The sequence below is a fragment of the Micropterus salmoides genome, unplaced genomic scaffold (genome assembly GCF_014851395.1).
Source record: "Micropterus salmoides isolate LMB-PRFRI ecotype aquatic unplaced genomic scaffold, ASM1485139v1 Ms_hic_scaffold_4, whole genome shotgun sequence".
In the NCBI taxonomy this organism is placed as follows: domain Eukaryota; kingdom Metazoa; phylum Chordata; class Actinopteri; order Centrarchiformes; family Centrarchidae; genus Micropterus; species Micropterus salmoides.
In genome coordinates, this window is record NW_024043372.1 from 26,292,350 (window position 1) to 26,316,530 (window position 24,181).

At 40.7% G+C, this 24,181-nt stretch overlaps 2 protein-coding genes across 12 annotated transcripts in view; both read right to left on the reverse strand.

The window, feature by feature from the left end:
- cpne5b (copine Vb) overlaps positions 1 to 5,945 on the reverse strand; it is a 146,560-nt gene extending 140,615 nt beyond the window's left edge. The window contains exon 1 of the mRNA XM_038697958.1: positions 5,216 to 5,945. Within this exon, the coding sequence (XP_038553886.1) occupies positions 5,216 to 5,334 (119 nt within the window). The 5' untranslated portion in view covers positions 5,335 to 5,945. The remainder of the gene's footprint in view (positions 1 to 5,215) is intronic.
- Positions 5,946 to 11,994: 6,049 nt separating this feature from the next.
- kif21b (kinesin family member 21B) overlaps positions 11,995 to 24,181 on the reverse strand; it is a 74,226-nt gene continuing 62,039 nt past the window's right edge. For 6 of the 11 annotated variants that reach the window (XM_038696848.1, XM_038696855.1, XM_038696854.1 and 3 more), the window contains one exon: positions 17,400 to 22,946. Coding sequence is in view for 9 of the 11 variants with exons in the window: in XM_038696855.1 (XP_038552783.1) it covers positions 22,898 to 22,946 (49 nt within the window). In the remaining 2 variants the exon portion in view is untranslated. Of the gene's footprint in view, positions 13,132 to 17,399; positions 22,947 to 24,181 lie in introns of those variants that run through there. The other 5 variants (XM_038696846.1, XM_038696843.1, XM_038696844.1 and 2 more) reach the window with 3 other exon arrangements.

Genomic DNA, 24,181 nt, shown 5'->3' on the forward strand with positions numbered 1-24,181 from the left:
TCATCTTTGTTTTTCTGCTCCCTCACCATCCACTACTTTTCCTCTCTCCCTCCCTCTATCTCACTCTCCACACCTTTTTTCCCCAACCAGCTGAAGTCAGGGCAGTATGCTCAGTCTGTTGTGCTACAAAATAACTGAATGTGTGTGTGTGTGTGTGTGTGTGTGTGTGTGTGTGTGTGTGTGTGTGTGTGTGTGTGTGTGTGTGTGAGAGAGAGAGAGAGAAAGAAAGAGAAAGATAGAGGGGGCTGTCTTACTTTTTGTGGTGGGGTCATCTGCAAGATAATTGTGTTGCTGTTTGCAAAACCCAGCTCATGTTTTATACACCACATTATTCACGTGGTTAATTATCTTCAGTGATGCTTGCGGTGTAGTACATAGTCCCACCAAAAGTGCTCAAACCTAGAGAGATGTGATGTGAAAGAGCAAGGGAAATCAGAGCGATGATAAGCCGTGGCGATGGATCTCCCGAGGGCTTTTCCACGCTGTGTGAGACGCATTCATGTCTGTCCCAGATCCGTAAAGGAACCTATCAGATGCTGAAACCAGGGTCCTCATAAGAGCAAATCTGTATGCAAATGCAGACCATCCAGACATTCAGCAGAGGAGTTTAATCATGGCAACACATGCAACGCCTGCACCACACACAGGAAACAAGCTGAAAAATCCCACATCCCTGCTGTTACCGAGCCGTGCACTTGCTACAGGAATAGAATCATTATATCACAACCATAAAAAACATCAATTAGAGTAAAATTAAGTAGCTACGTGATCCATCTCAACCTTGTTGATTAGGTGTCAATCTCAAGAAAAGGACAACACATTAATCGTCTAATCAGTTCTCTCTGCTCTGAGTTCAGTCGATGCAAACTTTGACCCAGGACTTATTGGCAGTCACATCTCACCCTTCTTGACCTCCACTGGTTTCCCATCAATCCTCCCCTTGCACATACGTCTAAGGGCCAAGATGCATTCAGTCATATTCTTATACAACCGGCAGATAGGGTGTTGAAATTGGTGTCAAGTTAAAGACACTTTTTAAAAACGTTTCAGTGCCAAATCCCCCTTATTATATTGAATTGCCTAAAAATTACAGCAGTGTCCTTCCACAGTTTAAAAATAGTTCCAGATTTGGCCATTTAATATGGCGTAAATCTCTTCCACTAACTTAGAGCAAAGGCCAAGTTTTGATCTTGGCTGTATCATCCAGCCTGGCTCCAATTCGTGCCTCTAATGTATTGTCATTATATCTGAGTCACACATTTGAAAAACCCAGAAGGTTGTTTAGCAACACAACTTCTGTATTCTGGTATTTCCAGACTTCTCAAAGACTCTTCAAAGCATCTGGATGAAAAAATATTCTGTTTGCCTCACAATTTATTTTTTATTTTTTTTATCCTAATCCAAAGATGGTAGCTAGGAATTACATAAATCCTTGCCCAATTTCTGGGACATGATCCAAACTGAAACAGTTCTATTATCAGTTATTGTTCTCTATATTGATGTTATTTTGTTTTGTTTTGTTTTTGTTTTTATATTATGTTATATTTTCATGTAACAAATAAAAACAAGCAAGACAGAGTTCCACAACCTGAACCTGTCATAGTTTCAATTCACTTCATTCTATTTACTTCTTCATTTTATTTATATAGTGCCAATTAATAACAAAAGTTATCTCATTGCACCTTTCATAGAGCAGGTCTTGACCATACTCTTTGTAATGTAATTAACAGAGACCCAAAAGTTCCCACCATGAGTAAGCACTTGGCGACACATGCAAGGCAGAAACCTTGAACAGAACTGTGACTCTGGGTGGGTGGCCATCTGCCTCAACCGGTTGGGGGGAGAGAGAAAGAGAGACAGAGGGCAAGGAGGGGCTAACTTAACATAACTCTCTCTCTCTCCCTCTCCCTCTTTCTTTCTGTCTCTCTCTCTCCTCGATCTTTCTCTCTGACGGTGATGGTTTATGCTGGTGGGCAGATGTGCCATATTCTGTGTTGGTCTTTTGCCGTTTAGATTACTTATTTTTTATATGCGAGAAAGCTTGTCCATAGTTAACATATAAATGTGTCTTTAAATAAGAAATAACATAATAAGATGTATCTTTTGTCAAACACATTAGTGTTGGGTTCAGGTCTCAGTTGTGCAGAACTCTATAAAGCAAGGACATATGTCAAGAGTCACAACTTGGGAAACAGGTTAAAACACTTTTTGATCATGCATTGGATGGAATATTTTTTTCATCCAGGTGGTCAGTGGAGTCTTTGAGGATTCTGGAAGTACATTCAGTGCTAAGGGCTGTTCAACTACCTTCTGGGTTGTTCAAAGATCGGTTGAGGGTTTATTTTTCCGAAAATAACAGGCTTAACTTTGTGACTCAAATGTAATGGTAATACATGAGAGGCACAAACTGGGGCTATGGGTATGCAGTCTGCAGGTGAGCTCATGGCTTATCAATATCACCCTCAGCAGCTGGTGCTTCTCCATTAACTGACCTGCCCTTCAATACATAAGCCAGACAGCCTCTCCTCAGCTGACTGGAGATACGGGTAAATTGCTATGGGCCACATTACACACTTAAGTACCTCTTTATGATGTTTGAATTGACTGGACAGTTAGACAGTGGAGCAGAAATGGGACAATAGACTTCAACCGGGCTGAACAGAGGACTCTGGCTTGGCTTTGTAGCTGTAGGATTTACACCTCTGCTTTCCTGTCCACATGCAATTGTACATTTCTTCCTTCATTTCTCCCCAGGAACTAGACCATTGGCTGTGGGAGTGTAAGAGTTTAAGAAAACCACAGGTTTGATTTTTGGCTCTACAAACAGTTTTTGGCTATAACTTCAAACGTCAGTTTTATAACTATATGTTAACTATATGAATATATACTAATGTTTGTCGCTTCCTGCCACAAAATCATTCAGTCTTCTACCGTACTTTAATGAAAGACCAATTCCTATCACCCCACCACCACCACCACCACCTTTGTTTTACAGATCCAGCACCCACACACCCTTCTTCATTTGTCATTGGTCCTGATAATAATACGTTGTCAAAAGCAAGGGGTGCAGCCAGTAATAAGGGGTATTAACCCAGAGGGAACAGCTATCATCACGGTGTGGAGGCTTTAGAGGGTGTATGTACATAATGACAAAGGAAGAATAGTGATGACGACCCAACAGGGAGCCTCTTCTCTTGAATAGGAATCTGACTCACACAACATCTGTACAGAAGATTTGTGAGGCCTTGAACTGTTGGAAGTGTTTGAATGTGAGAAAGATTTAACCGTTGATTCTTTCTGCTTCAGGAGTGCCTGACGCAGTAGCCTACTATCAAATATTTATTATACCACCACAGGAACTACAGTATATGTAGGAAATTGGAGGTAAGGTTAAAAGAACAACCTCTGTCTTTAAAGCTTGTGAGGCTGAAATCCATGACAATCCCGTGTCAGGCGCGTTCACAGTTCATTGAAAGTTTGAATCTTGTGCACATCAGATGTATGCTTTTCTAAGATGAACTCTCTCAGCCTTTCTCTGCTCTTTCTTTCTCTTATTCACACCCATTTGCACACACACACACACACACACACTCACACACAAAGCAGCAGTGAAGCAGGTGGCAAAAGCATCGACCCTCCACTTTCAATTAATGATTTATTCTTCCCAAACTCCTCTTCTTTCTGCTAGGAGGCATCTGAACTACTACTCTGCCTGTCTCCTTCTTTTTCCAGCACACACCAGCACACATCAGCACACACACATTGTCAGAGAAATAATTTGCATAAATGCAGAGGGTTGTCAGAATAGGTCTCATCATATACCTGAATGGTTCTTAATTGCGCATCTCAGAGGCATGTAATCCCAATCACCTCATCGTTACAAGCTGAAAAACACAAAATTCAAACCATGCAGGGCTTTGACTGGTACGCAACACTTTGCTGGCCGTCCTTTCTGCCTCTAAACTGATTCTCCACTATCGCCCACCATTTCCTATTCAACACAAACAATCAGACGGTTGTTCATTCAGCAATTTGGAACACACTCATTTCTTGCCGTGGTCTGTTTTTTATATATCTTTTCACTCCACAGAGATGTGGCAGCGAGCTTCTCTGAACCGTCAGAGAGCCCATCAATAATGCACAGACAGCTTGTTATAGCTCAAACTCACTCTGCTTCGATGGCTCACAAACCTAAAATCCAGCATCAAAAGAGCAGAAAGGTGTGTGTGTGTGTGTGTGTGTGTGTGAGGATGTGCACATATGCCAGCACTGGAGTGCATGTCTGAGAGGCGTTGAAAGCACTGACTTAAAAACCTTTCCTAATGGGGAGTGGCTGTTTATTCTCCCTGAACAAGCCTGCAGGGAGATTCATTTGGCAAAGGCGGATTTAATTTTCCTGATGTACTTTCTGAAAAGGAAACTACCTTTGTACTAAATAATAAAGAAAGGTGACTAAGATAAGATTGAGGACAGGGAGACAAGCACTGTGTGAATGTGATGTAAACCTTTGAATCTTTAACATATAGAAGGCAGGAGAGGAAGGAAAGAGACTGTCAATGCTTTGAAAGCAGCCAGTGGTTAAAGTGGGTACAGTATGAGCTTCAATATGAAGGAGCCTTATGTCTGAGAAGATGTTACAGCTCATGATGTGTCTAATATACAAGCACTACTGGGCGTTTATATTATATCTACACACAAAAAGGTGCTCAGAGTCCTAGATCCTTTGTGACTTTTGGTTTGATGTATAGCACTTTGAGACACATATGGTCATGCTTGTCATCACTCCACATTTAAATTGCGTTTTTCTCATAATAAGAGCTCCCATGTCTCAAGGTGCACACACCTTTTTCCCGCTGATATCTGACGACAATCGATGGAAAACGCCTGCGTACTTCGTTCATGTCAAGTTCGGAAACGCCTTCAGTGAGAGGCGTTTTTAACTTTTTCTTACAGAAATAGCCCTGCACACAAAAGGAGTCTTAAAGAAAGATTGGATAAAAAACTTAAACCATGCTCACCGACTCAAAATCGGAGGTAATAATGCGTTTTCCTAATTTATTGGATAATTTGTTCCTGTGTGTTACAGATCGCCCTCTCACTGTGCAATCCTAAGTAAATCCCACAGAAAGGGTGGGGCGCAGTCACAACTTTTCTGCTAAGTGCGGTCTTCACACCGAACTTTCTCTCTCTGCCGAGTGCGGAAGCTTCGACTCACCTGCAGGAGACGGTGATTTCTACTTTGGTGGCAGGGATGTTGCCGGTGATCGGGTCGAAGTCGTATACCGATGACACGTCCTCTAGCTTGTCCATAACGTCTCCCTCCATCATCTCCATCGCCAGATCTCGGGGAGGCTCGGGTCTGATCCGGGAGCCGCACAGCCTGGCCCTGACGGAGCGCGTCGAGTCTCCGGTGACTCCGGAGACCAGATCAGAGACCAGCCGGCCTCCGGTCCGACCGGGTGAGGCAGCCACTTCACAAATGTTGAAGCTGGAGAGGACGTAGGGGTCGGGGGGCGCACTGAGTAAGTGGACTCCCGCGAAAGACAGAGGCGCACTTGGTTAACTGTCCATGCAGCGTCAATAAATTACAACGGACAGTATCTGAGATTACTGTTGCGCCCTCACCGACCGGCTGCGCATCACATGGAGAGGTGGACTCCTCTCTGCGCTTTGTCTTCAGTCTGTGCGCACAGCAGAACGTGTGAAGAGAAAAAGGCTACTCTCAAACCCACCCATCCTCCTCCCACGCGGAATTACACTCAAGTGCTGGCAACCCCAATGCCCCGGCGCTGCTGCTGTCACCCTGCAACAGCCTCTGCGCTGCGCTGAGAGGGTGCGCGCCAGTGATTGTCAATGTAATGTAATTATAATTATTTTTATTCAAAATTTAAGACTTTATCTGAGGTGTGGTATAATGCAAAGTGCAATCCTTCTAAAACAATTAAATAAAGACCCGCTTTTTGCAGCAAATGATGCTGAGCAGTGGTTCCAAACCTGGTGGTCGGGACACCCCAGTGGGTCGCATGATAAATATAAGGGGTCTCGAGATAGTTAACATGATAGGAACGACATACAGTATATTGCTTCAGTTTATTTTTTCAAACTTTGGATTATTTCTTTTCATGTGGATTATTGTATAAAAATAATAATGAGGATTTTCTTCATTTGCCTTTATAAATCAGTCTGAGACTGAATAATCACTTGAACTGCTTTCAACAAGGGCTCTCAGGTAGAAACAGCTTTGTCTCGATGGGTCACGGAAGCCAAAAATGTTATAGAAAACAAAGAAAAGATTTCAGCACCACAGCAGCGGACAGCTCCCAGAACAAAATATTCAGCTCAATAATAGAGAAGAACCAGCAGGCAAGTATTGAGAAACTTCTTGAGCATATAATACGCACTGAGTAATAACTGTACAACCAACCAAAGATGTTCAATCCAAATGTATTTGGACTTTGAGATAAAGTTCCCATTGTGTGGAATGTAGTCGGGTTTTTTGTTGTTTGTGGTGGAGGAGGCATGTGCATGGTATTTTATGAAACACAGTTACCAATTAAAATGTGTTCATGCTGGCTGATTTAAAATCAATATTAATTACAGGGAGGGAATTACATAGAGATTTAATGGCTTCCATCCATCATTAGCATGTTGTATGCAGCTGAGACCTGCACTGTAAACCACATTGTAATGAATATGCTAAATTGGTGAAACTACCTGCCAAGAAAGTGATGGGATTGTCATTTTTGGATAACTACAGCTCCTACATACAGTTAGTGTGTGTGTGTGTGTGTGTGTGTGTGTGTGTGTGTGTGTGTGTGTGTGTGTGTGTGTGTCTGTTATCTACTCTCCACCACGTCGCTGTTTATCTCACTCGTTGTGACGCTCCACATCTCTCTGTGTCATTTCATGCATAAAAAAGGACTTACACACAAATCTGAAATGCACGTAACCAACACTTGAATGAATAAGCAAATAACCAGCTGTTTCCCACAGATTACTGGTCGCATCAAGAAGCACATCAGTTTTGACCAACTTGGAAATCTACAGTTGTCACTTCGTGCTCAATATAGAAACAGAGACATCAGATTTCCGGCATCGTTGTAGCTTTTCTGTCTCTTTCTTTCTATCTCACTCGCACTCACATGCGCATCACACACACACACAGCTATAAACCATTTTACCTCCTTTCATAAATGGGTGCAGAAGTACACAGCTCTTTCCTGCATAGAGCACCCAGTGTCTGGATTGTGGAAATCAATTTATACCGACACAAGACGCTTCTGCCCACACAGCCCTCCAGCTCAGGATCAGGAGCACACACACTCACACACACACACAATCATTCTTTCAGACATACCCCCCAATGGGCACATGTAAAAACAAATTACTTTCTCATATGTTACTGAATGACCCATGAACAGATAAAGAGATAAAGAGGCACACACATCCACATACACACCCTTTTCTCTCCAGGATGATTCATAGTTTTTAAGGGCTCCTTGTTTAGTGTGGGTGAATCACATCATTGCAGATGTTCCAAGGAGTGGGTTGACAGGAGAAGGGCCAGAGTACAAAAAAAGAGGAAGAGGGGGGAGGGAGAGAAGAAGGCCGTCACAGCTATTTTGCCTTGAGTAGTAACCTGCAGCATTGTAAATGCAGACAAAGTGGGATTCCAGATATCAAATTAAATTCCAAATTACGTTTGAGCACTCATCCTACCATCAGATCAGCTCTGTAACAAATAACGCTCCAATCAACAGCTGTTGATTCAAAATAATGAACGCAGAAAATGAACACCCGTTAACGCTGGAAAACTTGCTGCATTGACTTTTGGCACCAAAGGCTGCTTTGATTTTTTCAAGACTATGCTATATTTATCTATTGCAGCAATGGTAAGAACAATTTACAGAACCACTGGAAATTATTTTTAAGAGTTGATTAATTGCACGAGGCTGCTGCTAACATTCTTAGAAACAAAAACGGGGTAATTTTATTTCTGAATGTCTGAAGGTGCCGGCTTGTTGAATGATCAAAAGCAAAACACATTCTCAAACACTGGATATTGCCTTTAAATGCTATTGCCATCTAATTGCGATGGACCAGGAGGGGGTCAATGCTTTGTGCTGCTGGTCACATTAATAACACCATGGTGGATTCAGATGTCCCTTTTTCCTCCTTCTCTGTCCTATTCTCTCAGCTTCCTGCAGTTTCCTAAGCACTAATTACTGTGTTTATGCTTACTTGCGTCATGCTGTCCAAAAATATCGTCTTTCTGGAAGCAATTATGCAAAAAAACAGACAAATGCCCTGTCAAACAAATGAAGCCTCTTACAACAAAATATATGATTTTTTTTCTCTCACAACCTGGAAAATAAAGACATTTGTTTACTCTTCTGATCTCATGCACTCAGTTGTTTTAACATTATGTCAAAAAGAAACAAAACAAATTCCACTAATTAATACATTTTGGATAGCCAAACATAGACCCACTCCCACAGCAAGTTGTCAGCAAACACTAGTTAATCAGGGAATCTATTGGTATTTTCAACTTGCCTGTGACGCACACTTGTGAAATGCAGTCTTCTTCTGTGACATCAGCTATAACTATGTCTGTCCAACCTAATATTGTGGCTGACGGTGGAGGTGAAAAGGACCAGCCGTCGATGGTAGGGCAGTTTTGTCATGAGGGACAGTATGCCTTCTGTTGTGTAGGAAATCGTGTTGTATTTCATTTCCTAAGGAAAAATACACATAACACAATCGTTTTTCATTTCTGGGACCCATTTTGTGGTGGGGAATTGGGGAACTGGCCAAATGAAGATGATGGCATCATTTCAGAGCACTGACAATAAACACTAAAAATACTTTATATTTTGCTGTCAATACCTCACAATCAAAGAGTCAGAATTCTGACTTTAAACTCAGAATTAAAAAAATAATAATAATTTAACATGTGGCCCTAATCCTCTTCTGTAGTACAATACCGATTTAGTTACCTCATAGGCTAATACCGAACCATAATGCACTGCAGTCTGAAGAACTGTAATGTTGTATTTTAAAAAAGTGGTCCATCTACTTTTTCTGAAGTTGAAAAGCTGACTCTGCTTTATGTTTATGCTTTATGCGTCATGCATTACTAAACAAGGCTGAATGAAGAAAAGAGAGTACACCAAGAAATAATATTAATATTCTAATATTCTTCCTGCCAAGGCTGTATAAAGAGAATATTCAGGAAGCCTTTTCTTCAATATATAATACTAAGACTTCCACCCGTATCTAAATCTGTATCTAAATCTAAATGGAATATCACTTTACACAATACAGTAAATCAGTTACATTTGACTTTTAGAATACCAAACATCCTAGAAAAAAGTAGACAACGTGCTAAACGTTCTTACTGCGAAAACTGAGAGAGAGTAGTGTGCTAGAAGCAGCTCTGGGGTCAGACTTTCTGATGTGGGAACACTTAAAGAGTTAATAATTATTCCAGTGATGTCTATTTGGTGCAGCTTAAGTGAACACCAGTGAACTCTGATTTATGTAGAGAAGTAGGGGGTTTGATAAACTGCAGTTCAAAAGGGCCACATGTTCCCTCCCAAAGTGTAATCCTGCTCTGTGGCCCAGTGGCTTAATCCAGAATCAAACCCCTCCTGAGGTGGCAAACATCACAGAGAAACCTTTTATGAATGATTGCTCTGAGATCGACAAACAAACAGACAGAAGGCCCCATAGACAGACACCCACACTCGCATGCATACAGTATTTATGGAAGGCCACAGCAGCCTAGGTGGCTGATTGACTGGCGAACGGCCCAACACTCTCTCAGGCTGCAGCAGTGGGGATTCAAAGAACTGGAAGATTGATTAGAGCTGCAAAACAACAACAGTAAAAATAACCACACTTTTCCTGAGCAGGTCCACGGTGGAGTGGAAAAGTAAGTGCTCAAACTAATTATGAACTTCTTGATTCAACACTTGCTGCGGCCCTTGCTGCGGCCCTTAATCAAACGAATAGCTACTCATCCAGAAGTTTTAATGGTACAGTCGTTTCTCTGCTGCGGGTAAAGTTCACTGCCAGGGATGCTGTTCTGCTCCACTCTGTTTTTAATAGTGAAGCATATGTTGAGTAGGTTTAGCTCTTTGCTCAGTAAGTGTATGAGGAGGATGAGTTTAAATGCTGAAAATGAAGTGAAAATGATAACCAGAGTGAGTAGCAAGGAACTCCCTCGAGGCAAAGTTTCCACCAGGGACTTTTGAAGAAATCAAGAGAGAGCAGCACTCTGCTCACTGGCTGTTTAATTTCGCCACTCTGGATAATGGCACAGTTACACATTGCCTTCATTCAATTATTTTTGCCTCTTTTGAGTCCCTTTAAGACTGTAGTCATATCCTTAAATTAAATTAAACTGAGTATTGCTAATAGATTACATTTAAGCATTAGTATCATTAGTTACATCTCCAAAACCAACAATAAATACTATTATATGAAATATATTTCTGAAAAGATGTTATAGACTCACCACTTGTCCCTTCCTCCTCTACCAACTTTGAACAAAATAAATAGCTGAAAACATATATGAACTGATCATAAATAAAAACAACAAAGCATTATGAAAGGAAGTACACTCATTTACTTTCTTACCGACAATTAGATGAGGAGACTGATACCCCACTCATGTCTGTACTCTAAATATGAAGCTACAGTGAACAGCCAGTTAGCTTAGCTTAGCACAAGACTGGAAGCAAGGGGAAATGGCTAGCCTTGCTCTGTCCAAAGTTTAAAAATATACACCTACCAGCACCTCACCTCACCAATGGGTCTTTACGACACTTTATATAGCGAGCTATGCGTTCTGGAACTGTTTCTTAGCCGCGTGCAGTGACTTTCTGGCTCAACCAAGAAATAGTTCCAGCATGTAATAGGCCTTAAAAACACAACATATTAAGCTTTAGTTTTTCACTGTGCCCAATAAAGAAATGGTTCCAGCAGGTAACTGGCTGTATAATGTGTTAATTAATTAATTTTAGAGTGCTGGTAGGTAGGTAGGTAGTTTTTAGAAGAGCCTGGCTAGCTGTTTATCTGTTTACAGTCTTTGTGCTAAGCGAAGCCAACCATCAGCTGGCTGCAGCCTAACATTTGGTTTTACAGAAATGTAATCAAAAGTGTTTTTGAAGTCTCTGCAAGAAGCTAGTAAGTAATGACTAAATCCCAAAATGTTAAAGAAGTGGTATTATGCTCATCATTTCAGGTTCAAAATCCTATTTAGAGGTTGTACCAGAACAGGTTTACATGGTTTAATTTTCATAAAAACACCATATTTTTTGTCATACTGCACATTGCTGCAGCTCCTCTTTTCACCCTGTGTTGCAGGCTTCATTTTAGCTATGGAGTGATAAATCTTGTCTCTAAATGATCTTTGTTGGGAGTTGCTCATGCGCAGTTCCTAGTTAAGGACTACTAGCCAATCAGAAGCAGAGAAGGGCAGGTCAGCGAAAGGATGGTAAACAGCTTTGATTCAGCTGTAGGCTACATGTTGCCGACCAGGTTGGCAACTTGGACTGGAGCAAGAGTTTCAGAGTGGTGAGTTATTAATCTGTAACAAAAGTATCTTTCATCCATAAAGTTTTAACTGAGCTTTGTCTCTACATCACAGTAACAGCTTCATGTCCATTGACTGCTTGGAGGGTAGCTAGTGTTTGGAAGGGAGAGGAGAGGTGTGCTGCAGCTCAGTGTTTTTCCACCGGTGTTTTTGAGGGCGTGTCGGACTAGTCGCTCAGTGAGCATTATGACGTATTTTCTTTGTGACGTCACAAGAAAGGGAAGTAGAGGCTGGACTACAAAAGAGCTGTTTTCAGGCAGTTCAGAGCAGTGTTTTCCCTTTGGGGTGGACTTTGGGCTTTTTCACTTTGCAAACCTATTACATGCACAAAAAAGGTATATAACTCAGTAAAGGAGAGGGAAAAAGCCAAAAAGCAGAATGCTTTAACTATTCCAAGTCTGAGTTCTATATTCATGAAACAGAGCATTATGTTTATTAAGGTTAGTGCTTTACAAATACACCAATCAACAACCTAAACCAGTGCTATACATAATATACAGTATAAAACGCCATTTGTCGTTGAAACACAACCCCCTAGCTAAATAAAGAAGCTCTTCATTTACACAAGTTATGTACACTACTTCAATTATTCTTGGGAAAGATGGCTGCTGATATACTAAAGTGGGATTTTATTCTGTTTTTATTTATTATTATTTTAGCTCATATTATAGCCTGCTGTACTGTACTGTCAATGAATGCCTGCAACCTCCCACTGATGCTGCATACTGCAGGCAAATGATGATCTGTAAGGTGACAAGAAAGAATATTTCACCCTCGTATGTGTTTGAAGGCACCTATTTCAGATCACAATTAATCTTTCAAACAAGAAATTATAGTGAATGTTAAGTTCAGGTTAAAAGGCAATACATGACTCTAGCTGACTCACTAATGTTCTGAAAAATGTCATGTTGACATACTGCAGGACGTTGTACTTGGTTTTGTTAGTACAGTAGTTTTTTGAAGAGTGCTTTATTTAAAAAAAAACTGCAGATTGTGTCAGAAGGTTAACAACTGGAAAGTGTCCTGATAAGGAGCACTGCAGGTGGATAATGTTTGACAGGACTGTTGTGATGATGGATCAAAGGTCCAAGTCTATTTTCCTGTCAGATCCACCTTCACACTTCACACACAGGGATTTCTGTCTGGGAGTGAGTGAGTAAATCTGATCCGGGTGAGTATGTCTGTGTATGTAATACTGTAACTCAATGCATCAGTGGATCTTACAAACTACTTTTCAACACATGTGCACAAATCCAAAAGGCTTTCCAGTGCATGCGAGTGTCCTGTCTTCAGCATCATGGTGGAGTTGGCCTTCTACCCGGCGGTGGCACTGATGTATTTTTTTGGAGTGATGAAGGCCACGCAGGACGACCGGGTGGAGCTGGACGACCGGGCTTCGATGAACGTGTTCTGTCTGTTTGTGTTGGCACAGCCGCTGTGTTTGATACTGGGAGGATACACTGGCATGGCTACGTACCTCCTCACAGCTCTGGTCTCCTACAACTTCCTGCCTTGGAGGAAGACAAAACAGCCTGCAAAGGGAAAAGAATCTAAGAAGAAGACGAAGTAAGAGCAAGGAATGTACACTTTAAGGATACCGTGGATTCAAACAGGTTGCGAAAGAGAAATTTTTTTTATGTACACATTCAATGTGAAAATCTTTTTCTGTGGGAATAAATGGATGTATTGCTACCTTGCTTAACCCTACAGTATTTACCCTGTTTCCACAGAGGTGTTTTTCCTCTGCAGTTGTAAACATCTGTGAGAAAATACATTATTCATGGTCATTCAGTGCTCCTCTGCAGAGGAAGTGTATCATTTTATGATTCCTGATGCAGCCATAGGGTTTATTTAGACAGAAATGGATGGATCCTTCTGTAACATGTAATGGCCTTCATGGAGGAACTAACAAAAAAAATCAGTTTTGGCCAATGATCTTTAGTGAGTTGATCAATACCACTCTCGTGTTTGTAAAATATACATAAGCAAATACAAAGCTACAACCAGCAGCCAGTTAGCTTACTTTAAATCAAAATCTTCCTACCAGCAACTCCAGAGCTCACAAGTTTTTAAAAACCGTATAAAGTGTAAAAACAATATGTTGCAGTTCTGCGGAGAGCTATGTGCTGGATTATTTCATGGCCCAGTCACTTCCTGGAGTCCATACTGGTTCACTGGCGACCTTTATGGCAATGACAAGTACCCAGGAAGAGAGGTATAACGTATTAATTAGAGAGATTTAGAGGTGCTGGGAAGCAGGCTTTGTTACCTAATGAGAGTGGTATTATTCTTGGTAAGAAAGGGACTAAACTTATTTCTGAAAATGTGATACTATACCTTTAAGGGAAGAACTTAATGGGTGATCAAAAGCCTGGGCAGCCGATAAATATTTTTTCCATTTCTGAATTGAAAAAGTCAATGCAATTACATTCTGCGTCCTAATATGAAAGCACTTTGCTTTGGACTGTAATATTACACTGAGTGAAATCGTTAAGCATATGGTGACTCATTTCTACCAAACATCATCATCATCAAGTCAATCGATTCCAAACTCAACATGAATATGAATGAACAAAATATTAAACACTTTATTCACATTAATGAACACTGCTTACAAATTTCCCCCACAAACACATAATCATTACAAACACTTGGGGGAACAAAATCAGCATTGTGTTTTTTAATTAGCCAGCCATGTTCGTAAATGACTGCGTGTCCCTCTGATGTGGCTAAACCAAACCCAGTAGTGTGGAGAGCGTATGCGCTGTGTAAAACTGGATTCAAAGAGAGCGAGTATAATGGGATTAGACCGTGCTAGTTAGTTGATAGTCCGGGGCTTTGTTCAGTGGTCGTGCAGATGCTCGCTGTGTGTATCTGAGAAAACAGTGGGAATGTTTTTTTTTTGAAGATGTTTATGACTTCCCTCAGCATTAAAATCCTCTCTGAGTTCATGTTGTCTGAAGTCATTTTCCAGGCTCCAAATGTGTTTCTGCCTCTCAGCGTCTCTCCTTTATTTCTCTTCTTACACATGTGAATATATGTAGGGTAAATAAGGTGATGACCTGTTTCTTTCGCATTTGCTCTATAGGTTACACTTCCATTGTTATTAGCTTCTATATCTCCTTTAAAGGTTATACCATTAAAAGTAAGACAATGTTTGGCTTTTGCTCTCTATGTGTTTATCTCATTTCCTATACATCTCCAATAGAAGCTCTATATGTGCAGGGTTTTCCGTTTCACATGCTCCATTATTTAAAAATATCATAGTCTGCCCCTCTTGAACGTCCACTGCTCATTTATTGCTTTAACAGCTTTCTTTTCCACAGACACTCTTAGCTGAATCACTTCCTCTTGTTGTTGTTCATCTGTCCATAGCAGTCCCCATATATTCTACTTTGTTTCCACGATGCTGCTAATTATTGATTTATTTGCCTCTTTGAATTCCTTTTCATCATCTGATCTCACTCAATACAAGAGCTGTATTCACCAATCAACAGAGAAATGTTTTACATAAAGTTAATTTCTCTCATTGTCTTTTCATGACTACATCACTGTGATTATACAAGTTTAAGAAAATGATTAAAGCAGCAGTCAAATTAGATGTTGGACTGAAGTGAGGATAAGTGTAACCCTGTTTCGGGAATGTGTTTAGGCACCAGTAATTCAGTTGAGGATTGGAGTCATGAGTAAGTGTAACTATTAGGGATGAATGAGTACACCACTCTCTGTATCTGTCTCTGTTCAACAAATTCTCTGTATCCGTACCTGCAATGGGCCCGGATTACCCCGGACATGGGCAGAACTAACCGAAAGTTGTTATTTAAGCCTGAAATTCATATGGGTTGCTCAGAAGTTGCTACATTTATTAGAAAACTATTTACAGAGCAGCCTGAGAACTGAGCTTCAGAGCAATGTTTTTGATTACAATAGTAAGAGAATAGGTAACAACTAGTTCCTGGATACGGAGTACTCAATTAGCTATCGATTAAAAGCAATTTTAAGATTATTTGTAAATCTAAAGACTTTGGCCGCTTGGTGGTGTGACGGCCCCAGGTTTGGGCCCTCTCTTGTTCTCGGTATCTTGCTGTGTTTCGTCCCTTTAATCCAGGTAATTGGTGGGTGGAGTTGATACCTGGGGTGAGATGCAACACACCTGAGCAGGTAAAGGAGCCTGCTTGATGATTTGACCCTCTCTTCTCCTGGTCTGCCGACTGCTTCTGTTTTGTTTGGTTCTTTGTGTTCTACATCCACTCACACATACTGATCTGACAGACACCTACTATTCAATATTTTGCTAAAATTACTTATTAAAATATCTATTGTTATTTTCAGACTGTGTGGTTTCCCGCTTTTGTCACCCACTGTTGAGCCAGGTTGTGACAGTGGCAGCAGAAACAACCTGTAAACACAACTTGGACATTGATATACTATTACCTTGTTAATTTGATATGGCAAACACGTTATAATGATTTACTTACACACTCAGCAGATACGAAGCAACATTAGCCTTCATTGGGAGTTGTGTTTGTGTCCACCTGGTAAATGAAAGTACAATATTCACTCTTCTTTTAGCTGTGTTTTACTCTCCACCAATTTCTGAGAGAAATATCTGACTGTTCAGCTGCTAAATGCCACTCCACTGAGTTCACCAGCTAGCTAACCAGCTATTTGTTATCTATTATGGCAGCCTAAAATATCCATCCCAGCGATATAGGTCTACTGTATCATGTAAGACTCTATAGCCATGCTAGCGTTTTTGTGAGGCTCTACTTGGACACAGTGATTCTTTCAGCAAAATCCTATATCAGCTTTCTAACTGATGGGCTTGCCAGTAGACAGTAAACCAAAGAATTGGACAATTTTTTATGTGATGTTGGTACTAGATGAATGGACCCCCAGGCATCCTCAGAGGACCATGAATGTTTCTGCGAAATGTCACGACAATCCAGGTAATATTTGTTGAGATATTTCAGTATTTTTTGCCTGTGATGCTGGAGTTACATTTATTTTAGGTAAGCATAATACATATGAGACATTTACTATTCTCTCAGGGTATTTGGCTGAATTGCAAACAGATCTTTAATGTAACTGTGATTGATAGAGCAATACAGAGATTGATGGATCAAGTAAGAACAGACTGGAGTATTGTAGTGTAATGAAACAGACGAAGACGCTCAAATTAAATTTCAGTAGTTTATTATATAGAGAGAGAGAGAGCAGATGTAGCGCATACAGCTGGGACGTGACAGGATTTGTGTATGAATGTTTATTTGTTTGTGACTGGCATTTTCAAATGGTTTTTGCCTCCTCTGAGGCATTAATGGCCATCGTACATCACAGTGCTTGTGTCTCCCGTCGCTGCTGGGACAAGCGCAGCTCGACACAAGTTAATGATCAGAGTTTGCAAAGGAAATGGAGATGTATGAGTTGTGAGCTGGTATCTCCTGCCCTGAAGTAGAAAGGATTGTATTTGGATGAAAAATATCTCCCCATGTCTAGATCTCATCCATTAAAACCCGTTTGCCCCTTTATCCTGATGATCAACAATCTCCTCATCGGTCTACAAGGTATTAAGGTATAAGGATAATTGTCTTAGCTGTTTTGGTCTTAATAACAGAGGAGATAAAGAGCTAGGTGTTGTAATCTGCAGACAGCTGGGTAAATATAATAAAAACCCCAATCGATTTAGCTAAAGAACAAATTTGTTTAAGACACTCACAGTGTGATCTTATGAAACATACATATGAAAGAGATCAATATACAATAAGATCTGATATGGATTCATCACACCAGAAGACAGTTGCTTTTAACTTATTTATTTTCTTGAGGGAACGTTGGATCCTTCATTAAATATTTACTTACATTATTTACAGCAAGATATTTTTACACAGCTTGGGCACATGCACATTGTCATATTAAACAAACTGTACACACATTTACACTCATTTAAAAGGGAGTAGTCTGTGCAATAAAAGGCACAAATGACCTTTGACCCTGCATTTATGTCCCATAAGTACATATTTCACAGACACTACCACATATTGTATTACCATACACACACCTGGAGAAACACTACTTGAGCAGCTGCAGGGAAGACGTGTGTTGGTGTGGGACAGTGAGCCGCCAAGCAGCAAAGTGCCCTTTTCATTGCATCTAAATGTGACCCCATCCAAGGTCTTTTCAGCCATACTGATAAAGTGAGCAGAGACGTCGTCTGACTTAGAACAGAATGCCACAATCTGTAGGACAATCTACAATCCTCAGAACAAGTCTGTTATAGATTCAGGATATTAAGTGAATGATTATCAATGTCCTACATACACATTCTGTTTCTTTAAGGCAGTAAGGCCTGTTGGCTGAGGCACAAGGCTGAAGCTGAGACACTGACTACTTTGGTTTCATTTCCTAGTAGTCATAAGATGGCTGGGCTGGGCTTGAGATGTCACACAATAAGTTTGACTCGCACCCTCTCTCCAATCTGTTCTGTGATCCTAGATCCAATACCAACTGGTTACAGCCTCTATACATGTATACATTGTTTGTCTGTGAAAATTGGTTCAGTCTATGTTTTCCTTTCAGCCAACTGACTATTCGCTAAACCCCACCCCCAAACAGCCGTGTCCAATCATAGGTTAGCAACTGTAACTGGGCTATAAGCAGCCTGTCAAGCTTTTTGATTTCTCAACATTCGGTGTGCATGGTGCTCTAATAGCAAACTCTGTATTCTGCAAACATTAGCATGTCTCACTAACTAGCTTACTAGCTGCAGACATTAACCAGTGTTATTTCCAAAAGTAAGTAACTAAGAAACTAAGAAAATAAATTACTAAAGGTTACATTAGAAAAATATCCACTACCTGTGAGTTATGATAGCGGCTCTTTGTCCTTCTCTTTATCAGCTTTGGGGAAGTTTATACCTAACCCTAAAATCCTTTTCTTTGGGAAAAGTGAAGCATAGCGTTTGAAAATACAAACATTAAAATCATACATCTAACTACTGTGCTGCTTGTCCAAGTATTGTGTGTTTCTGTATAGTAAACGTCTGCTTTGGTATATTTCTGTGTTAAACAGGACTCATTGTTTCAAAACTTACTGTGGATTTCAAGTGGTAAACCTGCCACCGTTATCACTGTAAACTGTGTCGTGCGAGAACGGAAAGCTTGACAGGCAACAACTGTAACTATAGGGGGGCGAGGCTTAGCGAGTGGTCAATTCGTTCGGAGTCCCCAGTTGGGATTCTTGGGTGCAGCATTACGCATTGTTGTTTGACACTATGTTTTTATTAAATACTAGCACTGGGGGGCACCAAAGTCAGAACATTTAAATTGCACCCATGGTGGCTTTAAAGAGAGAGCAAGGTATCAGCAAGTGTTTTTTCGCTTTGGTCAAAAAACTTTACAATTTAAATCAGATGCTAATAGGGCTATAGAATATTGCCACCAGCTGGTGTACCAGTTCATGATCGGAGAGGAATATAGATCAAACATTACTCACTACATGCTCAATGGTACACTTTGTGTTCATTGTTGTAGGAGAAATAGATTAAGGTTGGATCTTGTCATCTTGTGTCTTCGATTACATCCTTCACAGAATAATATGACCTGTTTGTGGTCAGTAATATTAAGAAAAATGCCTGAATGCCAGCAGACAGCCAGGGAAATAAGGATGGAAATGGACTCTCCTGAGTCTCTACAAAAGGTGTGCATGCTGCTCTGTCAAAGTGAAAATTCTCATTCTCAGGTAACATTTACTATTATAAAAAGGGACTTTAAAGGCAGGGACATATTGGGGAATGTCATTCTCTGTCTTGACTGTTATCTCATACTGTACCAGCACAAACATTAATATCATTGATTTCTGAATCTACTGTGGAGCTAAACAGTACTTATTAGTACAATTTCAGTGCTTGAAGCCTCATCTTTGTAAACTAAGTCTAAAACTAGGCTCAATACATATCTGGAAAACAGTTCACATGGTATTCACAGCAGTGTTCATTATCCAAAGTGCATGTAAATCGTAACTTGCAGAGATCAATCTGAGGCCAGCTGATGAGAAAGAAGTCAGTTAACCTCGACAAAATCTCCCCTGTAATATTAAAAGAGGTATGACACACCTATTTACACATTATCAAGTAATGAAGTGGTGCTGACATTGGCAGAATACAAGCCTAACAACTAGGGGCAATTTTGGGTAGGGTTTTTGTTACATATTTTATGCATAATTCATAGACTTTTTTTCTTCGGACTCCAGATAAATGCCCAAATCCACTCAAGGTTAAACAGTAAGCCTGGCAATAGCAGGAAGAATGAATTGCCCATTGAATTGCTATGTTTTGAGATATCCAATCAACCGACGAGCACCACTAACAACATGCGTCTTTCAGCAAATGTACAAGCACAGGGCATCAAAGAGAGTGCCTAAAGCTACAGTACTAAGAGATCTTCTCTAGTAATAAGCAGGAGTCTAGAGAAGTGAAATAAACGGAGATAAAGGCTGTCTTAGCATTGTTATCGCATGAAACACACCACAGAGCTGGTAAGCATGGTCAGTTTGGCTAATTAGCACAGATGAAGGGTCCAGTGGAGACTGACTCAAGGTCAAATTATATGACCCATTATGGTATGAAGGTTAACTTCCCTACTAACCACATTTTGTACCGCTCACTCCCGTTTTATAGACAAACTACTAGTTTACATATTTTAAACAAGTTATTATGGGCAAAAATCAGTGCACATCTTCTCAGAGTTGCAAGAGTTTTAGCTTTGGCCACATTGTGAAGATGTCGTTAAAGACGTGTACATTTTGTACAGAAAAGCACAGTACATAGATAATAAGTAAAGAGAATAAAATACAAAAGCAAAACATGGAAATGGGTCTTTTACAAAAAGAGATGGTACACCGATATTACCCTTTTTTCTCAAAGTAAAAAAACATTGCTCAAACCAAGGCATTTGGTCGATTCAAAGAGCTACCTAAATTCACAGAGTCAAGTAATGACTAAAGTATGACTAATATCCTTCCACCTTTACCTGAGTTTCTAAGCGTAGCAAAACATTACAACCAAGACCCCCCCCCCCCCACACACACACACATATCCTTCCCCCCTACCCACACACAATACCAAAACCCCTATCATTGCTTTGGGAGAGTGTAAGCAGCTTCACTCCCGCTTAAAAGGGAGAATTTGCAGCAAGTGTGTTGAAAGTATTAACTAACTTCAGCAACTATGACTGCCATTTTGTGATCCAAGATTTGCTTAATTAAACTACATGTTTCTGGGTCTTTTATACAGAAAAGATGCAGATGCAGTAAATCCCCAAAGTATTCTTTTTTTCAACAGAAGAAGTGAGATTTCAGAGCTGAACAAAACACAACTGATATTGTGAGACAGACATAAAACATCTGTATGACAAGAAGCTTTCAAGAGCTATGTGTCATTTTAAAGCGATACAAAAAAGAAACTGAAAGTGATGTGAATGCTTGCTGTTATCTGTATTCAGAAGTGTCAGACAACAAAACCATAACTGACTTTTAAGTCTTAAGACTAAGGAGTGTGCATGTATGTATGTGCATATGCGTGTCAGTGGAATGCTGAATTTGTTTCATTAAAGAGACACTAAATCAACACAGTGAGGGATGCCAAGACCTATCAGGCAAGATGGATAACCATAACATCCACTCAAATCTTGTGTTTGTGTGTGTCCACTGTTTGTGCGTGTGTGTGTGTGTGTGTGTGTGTGTGTGTTGCCCACACACATAATCTGCCGCATAAACAAATTTGTACATCAGTGCATGGGTACAGGAAGTTTCTTCCTGTATTTCAATGTAGCAGCAAATAGTGGGTGGAATAAAATTGGGATTTTAATAAGAAATCCCTCTCAGTTATGACCTACTTTCACCCAAGTAATCTTGCCTGAAAAGCAGCCGGTAGAACCGCAAGACTTCTAATTAAATAGGCTTCCCAGAGAAGTTCAGTAGCTGGGAACAGAGGTGGACTCTTCAGTAAGGCTGGTCTATCTGACAGTGGCTAACCTTAGAGATCAGAGTGTAGCTGAAAGCAGGCAGGGGGAAACTGGTAGTGCTCCTACTACCATTTGTGTGGAGGATAAATGGCAGGTATGGGCCACATACTGTAAGATGGTTGCGATAATGATCTGGCACTTTGGCCTCAATGGAGTACCCGACCCACAAATGTCTTAGCAGTGTGTACTGTAGGTGTGTACCGGTTTGTCATGTGCATCTGCAGGGTGTTTCTTATTTTTGCAGTAGTTAGCACTTTACCGAGCAGATAACACAATGTAGTCAGATTCCTCTGGGGCCAGTGCTGCCTTAGTTGTGCTACTGGACGTGTGCTTTCCTGTTTGCAAGGTCAGAAGCTAGACAGTATGAAAACCAGAGGGCCACAGAGGACACATCCACGCAGAGATGAAGAGCCAGGCATTAAATAAAGACTTCAAAATGTCAAGCACCAGGTGTTAGTACACAGTGACCCGTAAAAATGTGCTCTCCCACCTCACGCAAAAGTCCAAACCAACTGAGGTAGGGAAAAACAAATTTGTAAAAAATTAACACGACTTGTGGAATATACTGAGAGCGACATCAGCTAACTGTGACTGGAGGGCGTTTCCGGAGTAAACAACAAATATCAAGGGATGGTGTTTTGTGTATTTTTCCAATGACGTCTATCCCAAGATCAGCAACTGTCTATTGATCATCCACCACGATGAACACATAGTATAACCCTACAATCTGCTCAGTATCAGAACAGTCGCAACGCTAATGAAGACTAATAGTCCTGAATGGAGGAACAGAGGTCCCAGTTGTTAGTTAACGTCCCTCTAGGATTTAAATTCGGCCCGTGTCTTGACTTTCAGATAGTAGATCCATGAATACATACGTCTTTGAGAAAATTCATCTCTCGCAGTTCGACAAGTATTCTGAAACCTTGGTGAAAGAACAGAAGGACACTTTTTCTTTTCCTTTTAATACCATGCTGTGGTAGTTTTCACGTCAGGAGAGAAATTGTTCTGCCTGGTCTATCCACAGCGGTTTGTCCAAGTAGCATCACACCTGAATGGCACTTTCAATTTGGCAGTAAAAGAATCTGATAGGTAAATAGTTTTTTGCCTTTGAATACATATTCTGCCTCGGCTTTGTCATTTTGCACCTTGGCAAAGAAAAAAACACCTTGATTGCCTTGGAAACAGTGTTTTCAGTGTCACATCTCATTGCTAGAAGTGAGCAGGTCACAGATCAGTGGCTAGATCAAAATGGCCGACAAAGTTACACCTTCGGTTGTCACCTCTTCCTCCACACCTTTGACGACCAGATTTTCACTGTCTTGTCGCTAGAGCCAGAGTGAGAGAAACAGAGAGAGTGGTGGGATGATGAGCAAATGAAACACAACATAGAGAGAGAATAACAGAACATCAATCAGACAGTCTTCCCTTTCAAAACAACCCATTGTACATCAGACACAACATAAAGAGACTGACTTCAAAGTACACTTCACACAAGCTTGCCCACACATACACACTTCATTAAAGACCCTTCTCCATGGTGTCAGTCCAAAAAAAACACACCTCTCAGAAAATGTACAAGTCAGTATGATTCATAACTCTGCAACAAGTCAATCTAATCAACTTGCCCATAACTGTACTCCCAATTGACTAGTCAATTTATTTTTCACTTTCTTGCACATTCTCGCGGCACTAGTTGTAACACCTTGCACTGGTCAATGAGGCAATACACAGGACAGCACCACATTTCTCACTAGCTAAATAAGTTAGCTGTGCACTTTGGCTGATGTTGAGATGCTAAATGTCAATTGAGCTGATTCTGTCTGAAAGGATAATGCTGAGGTGTTAAAGGTCCCCCAACTATGAGAAAAAACATCCTTTTTCTTTTTCTCCTGCTCAGTCTTTCAGAAAATGTGTGTGCAAGCACGCCGTTTGAATTTGCCTCCCTTCTTGATGTCATGAAGGGATCTGATATAGGACCTCCTCCAGTCCTTCAGCGCAGTGCACGAGTCAGGCAGCTCAGTTGTTCAGTATGTTTTGCAGGAAATGCTTTTAAGGTTATGAAGGAAATATGTTCTGGTTTTCCCTCTGATGTCCTCTGGCTGCTCTGCTTAAAGTCTGTAATTTTTATATTTCCTGATGGACAGACTTTTTGCAAATGCTATAGTAACCGCTAGCTGCTGCTACCTCTAGCTGCTGTTATCAGCTAGCGCTGCCTGAACCAGCAGGTTCATGAGGTCCAAAGCTCCTCTACTAACATCAGAGGTGTAAACACCAACACACCCACAGAGAACTAAGCCTCCAGTCTGGGCAGAGTCAGCTAACAGGACGGCTAGCTGCATGGCAAACTGAGCTAACTAGCTAGCGGCAATTATCGTTAGTAGTAGTTAGTGGCTAAATCACCAAAAGTTGAGGCAGAGTAGCTGGATGACATCAGGGGGAAAAACAGAAAATATTTTCTACATTTCCTAAGAGTTGGATGAGAACATTGACACCACTCTCATGTCTGTATGATAACTATGAAACAGGCAGTTAGCTTAGCTAAGGAAATGTGGCGAAACAG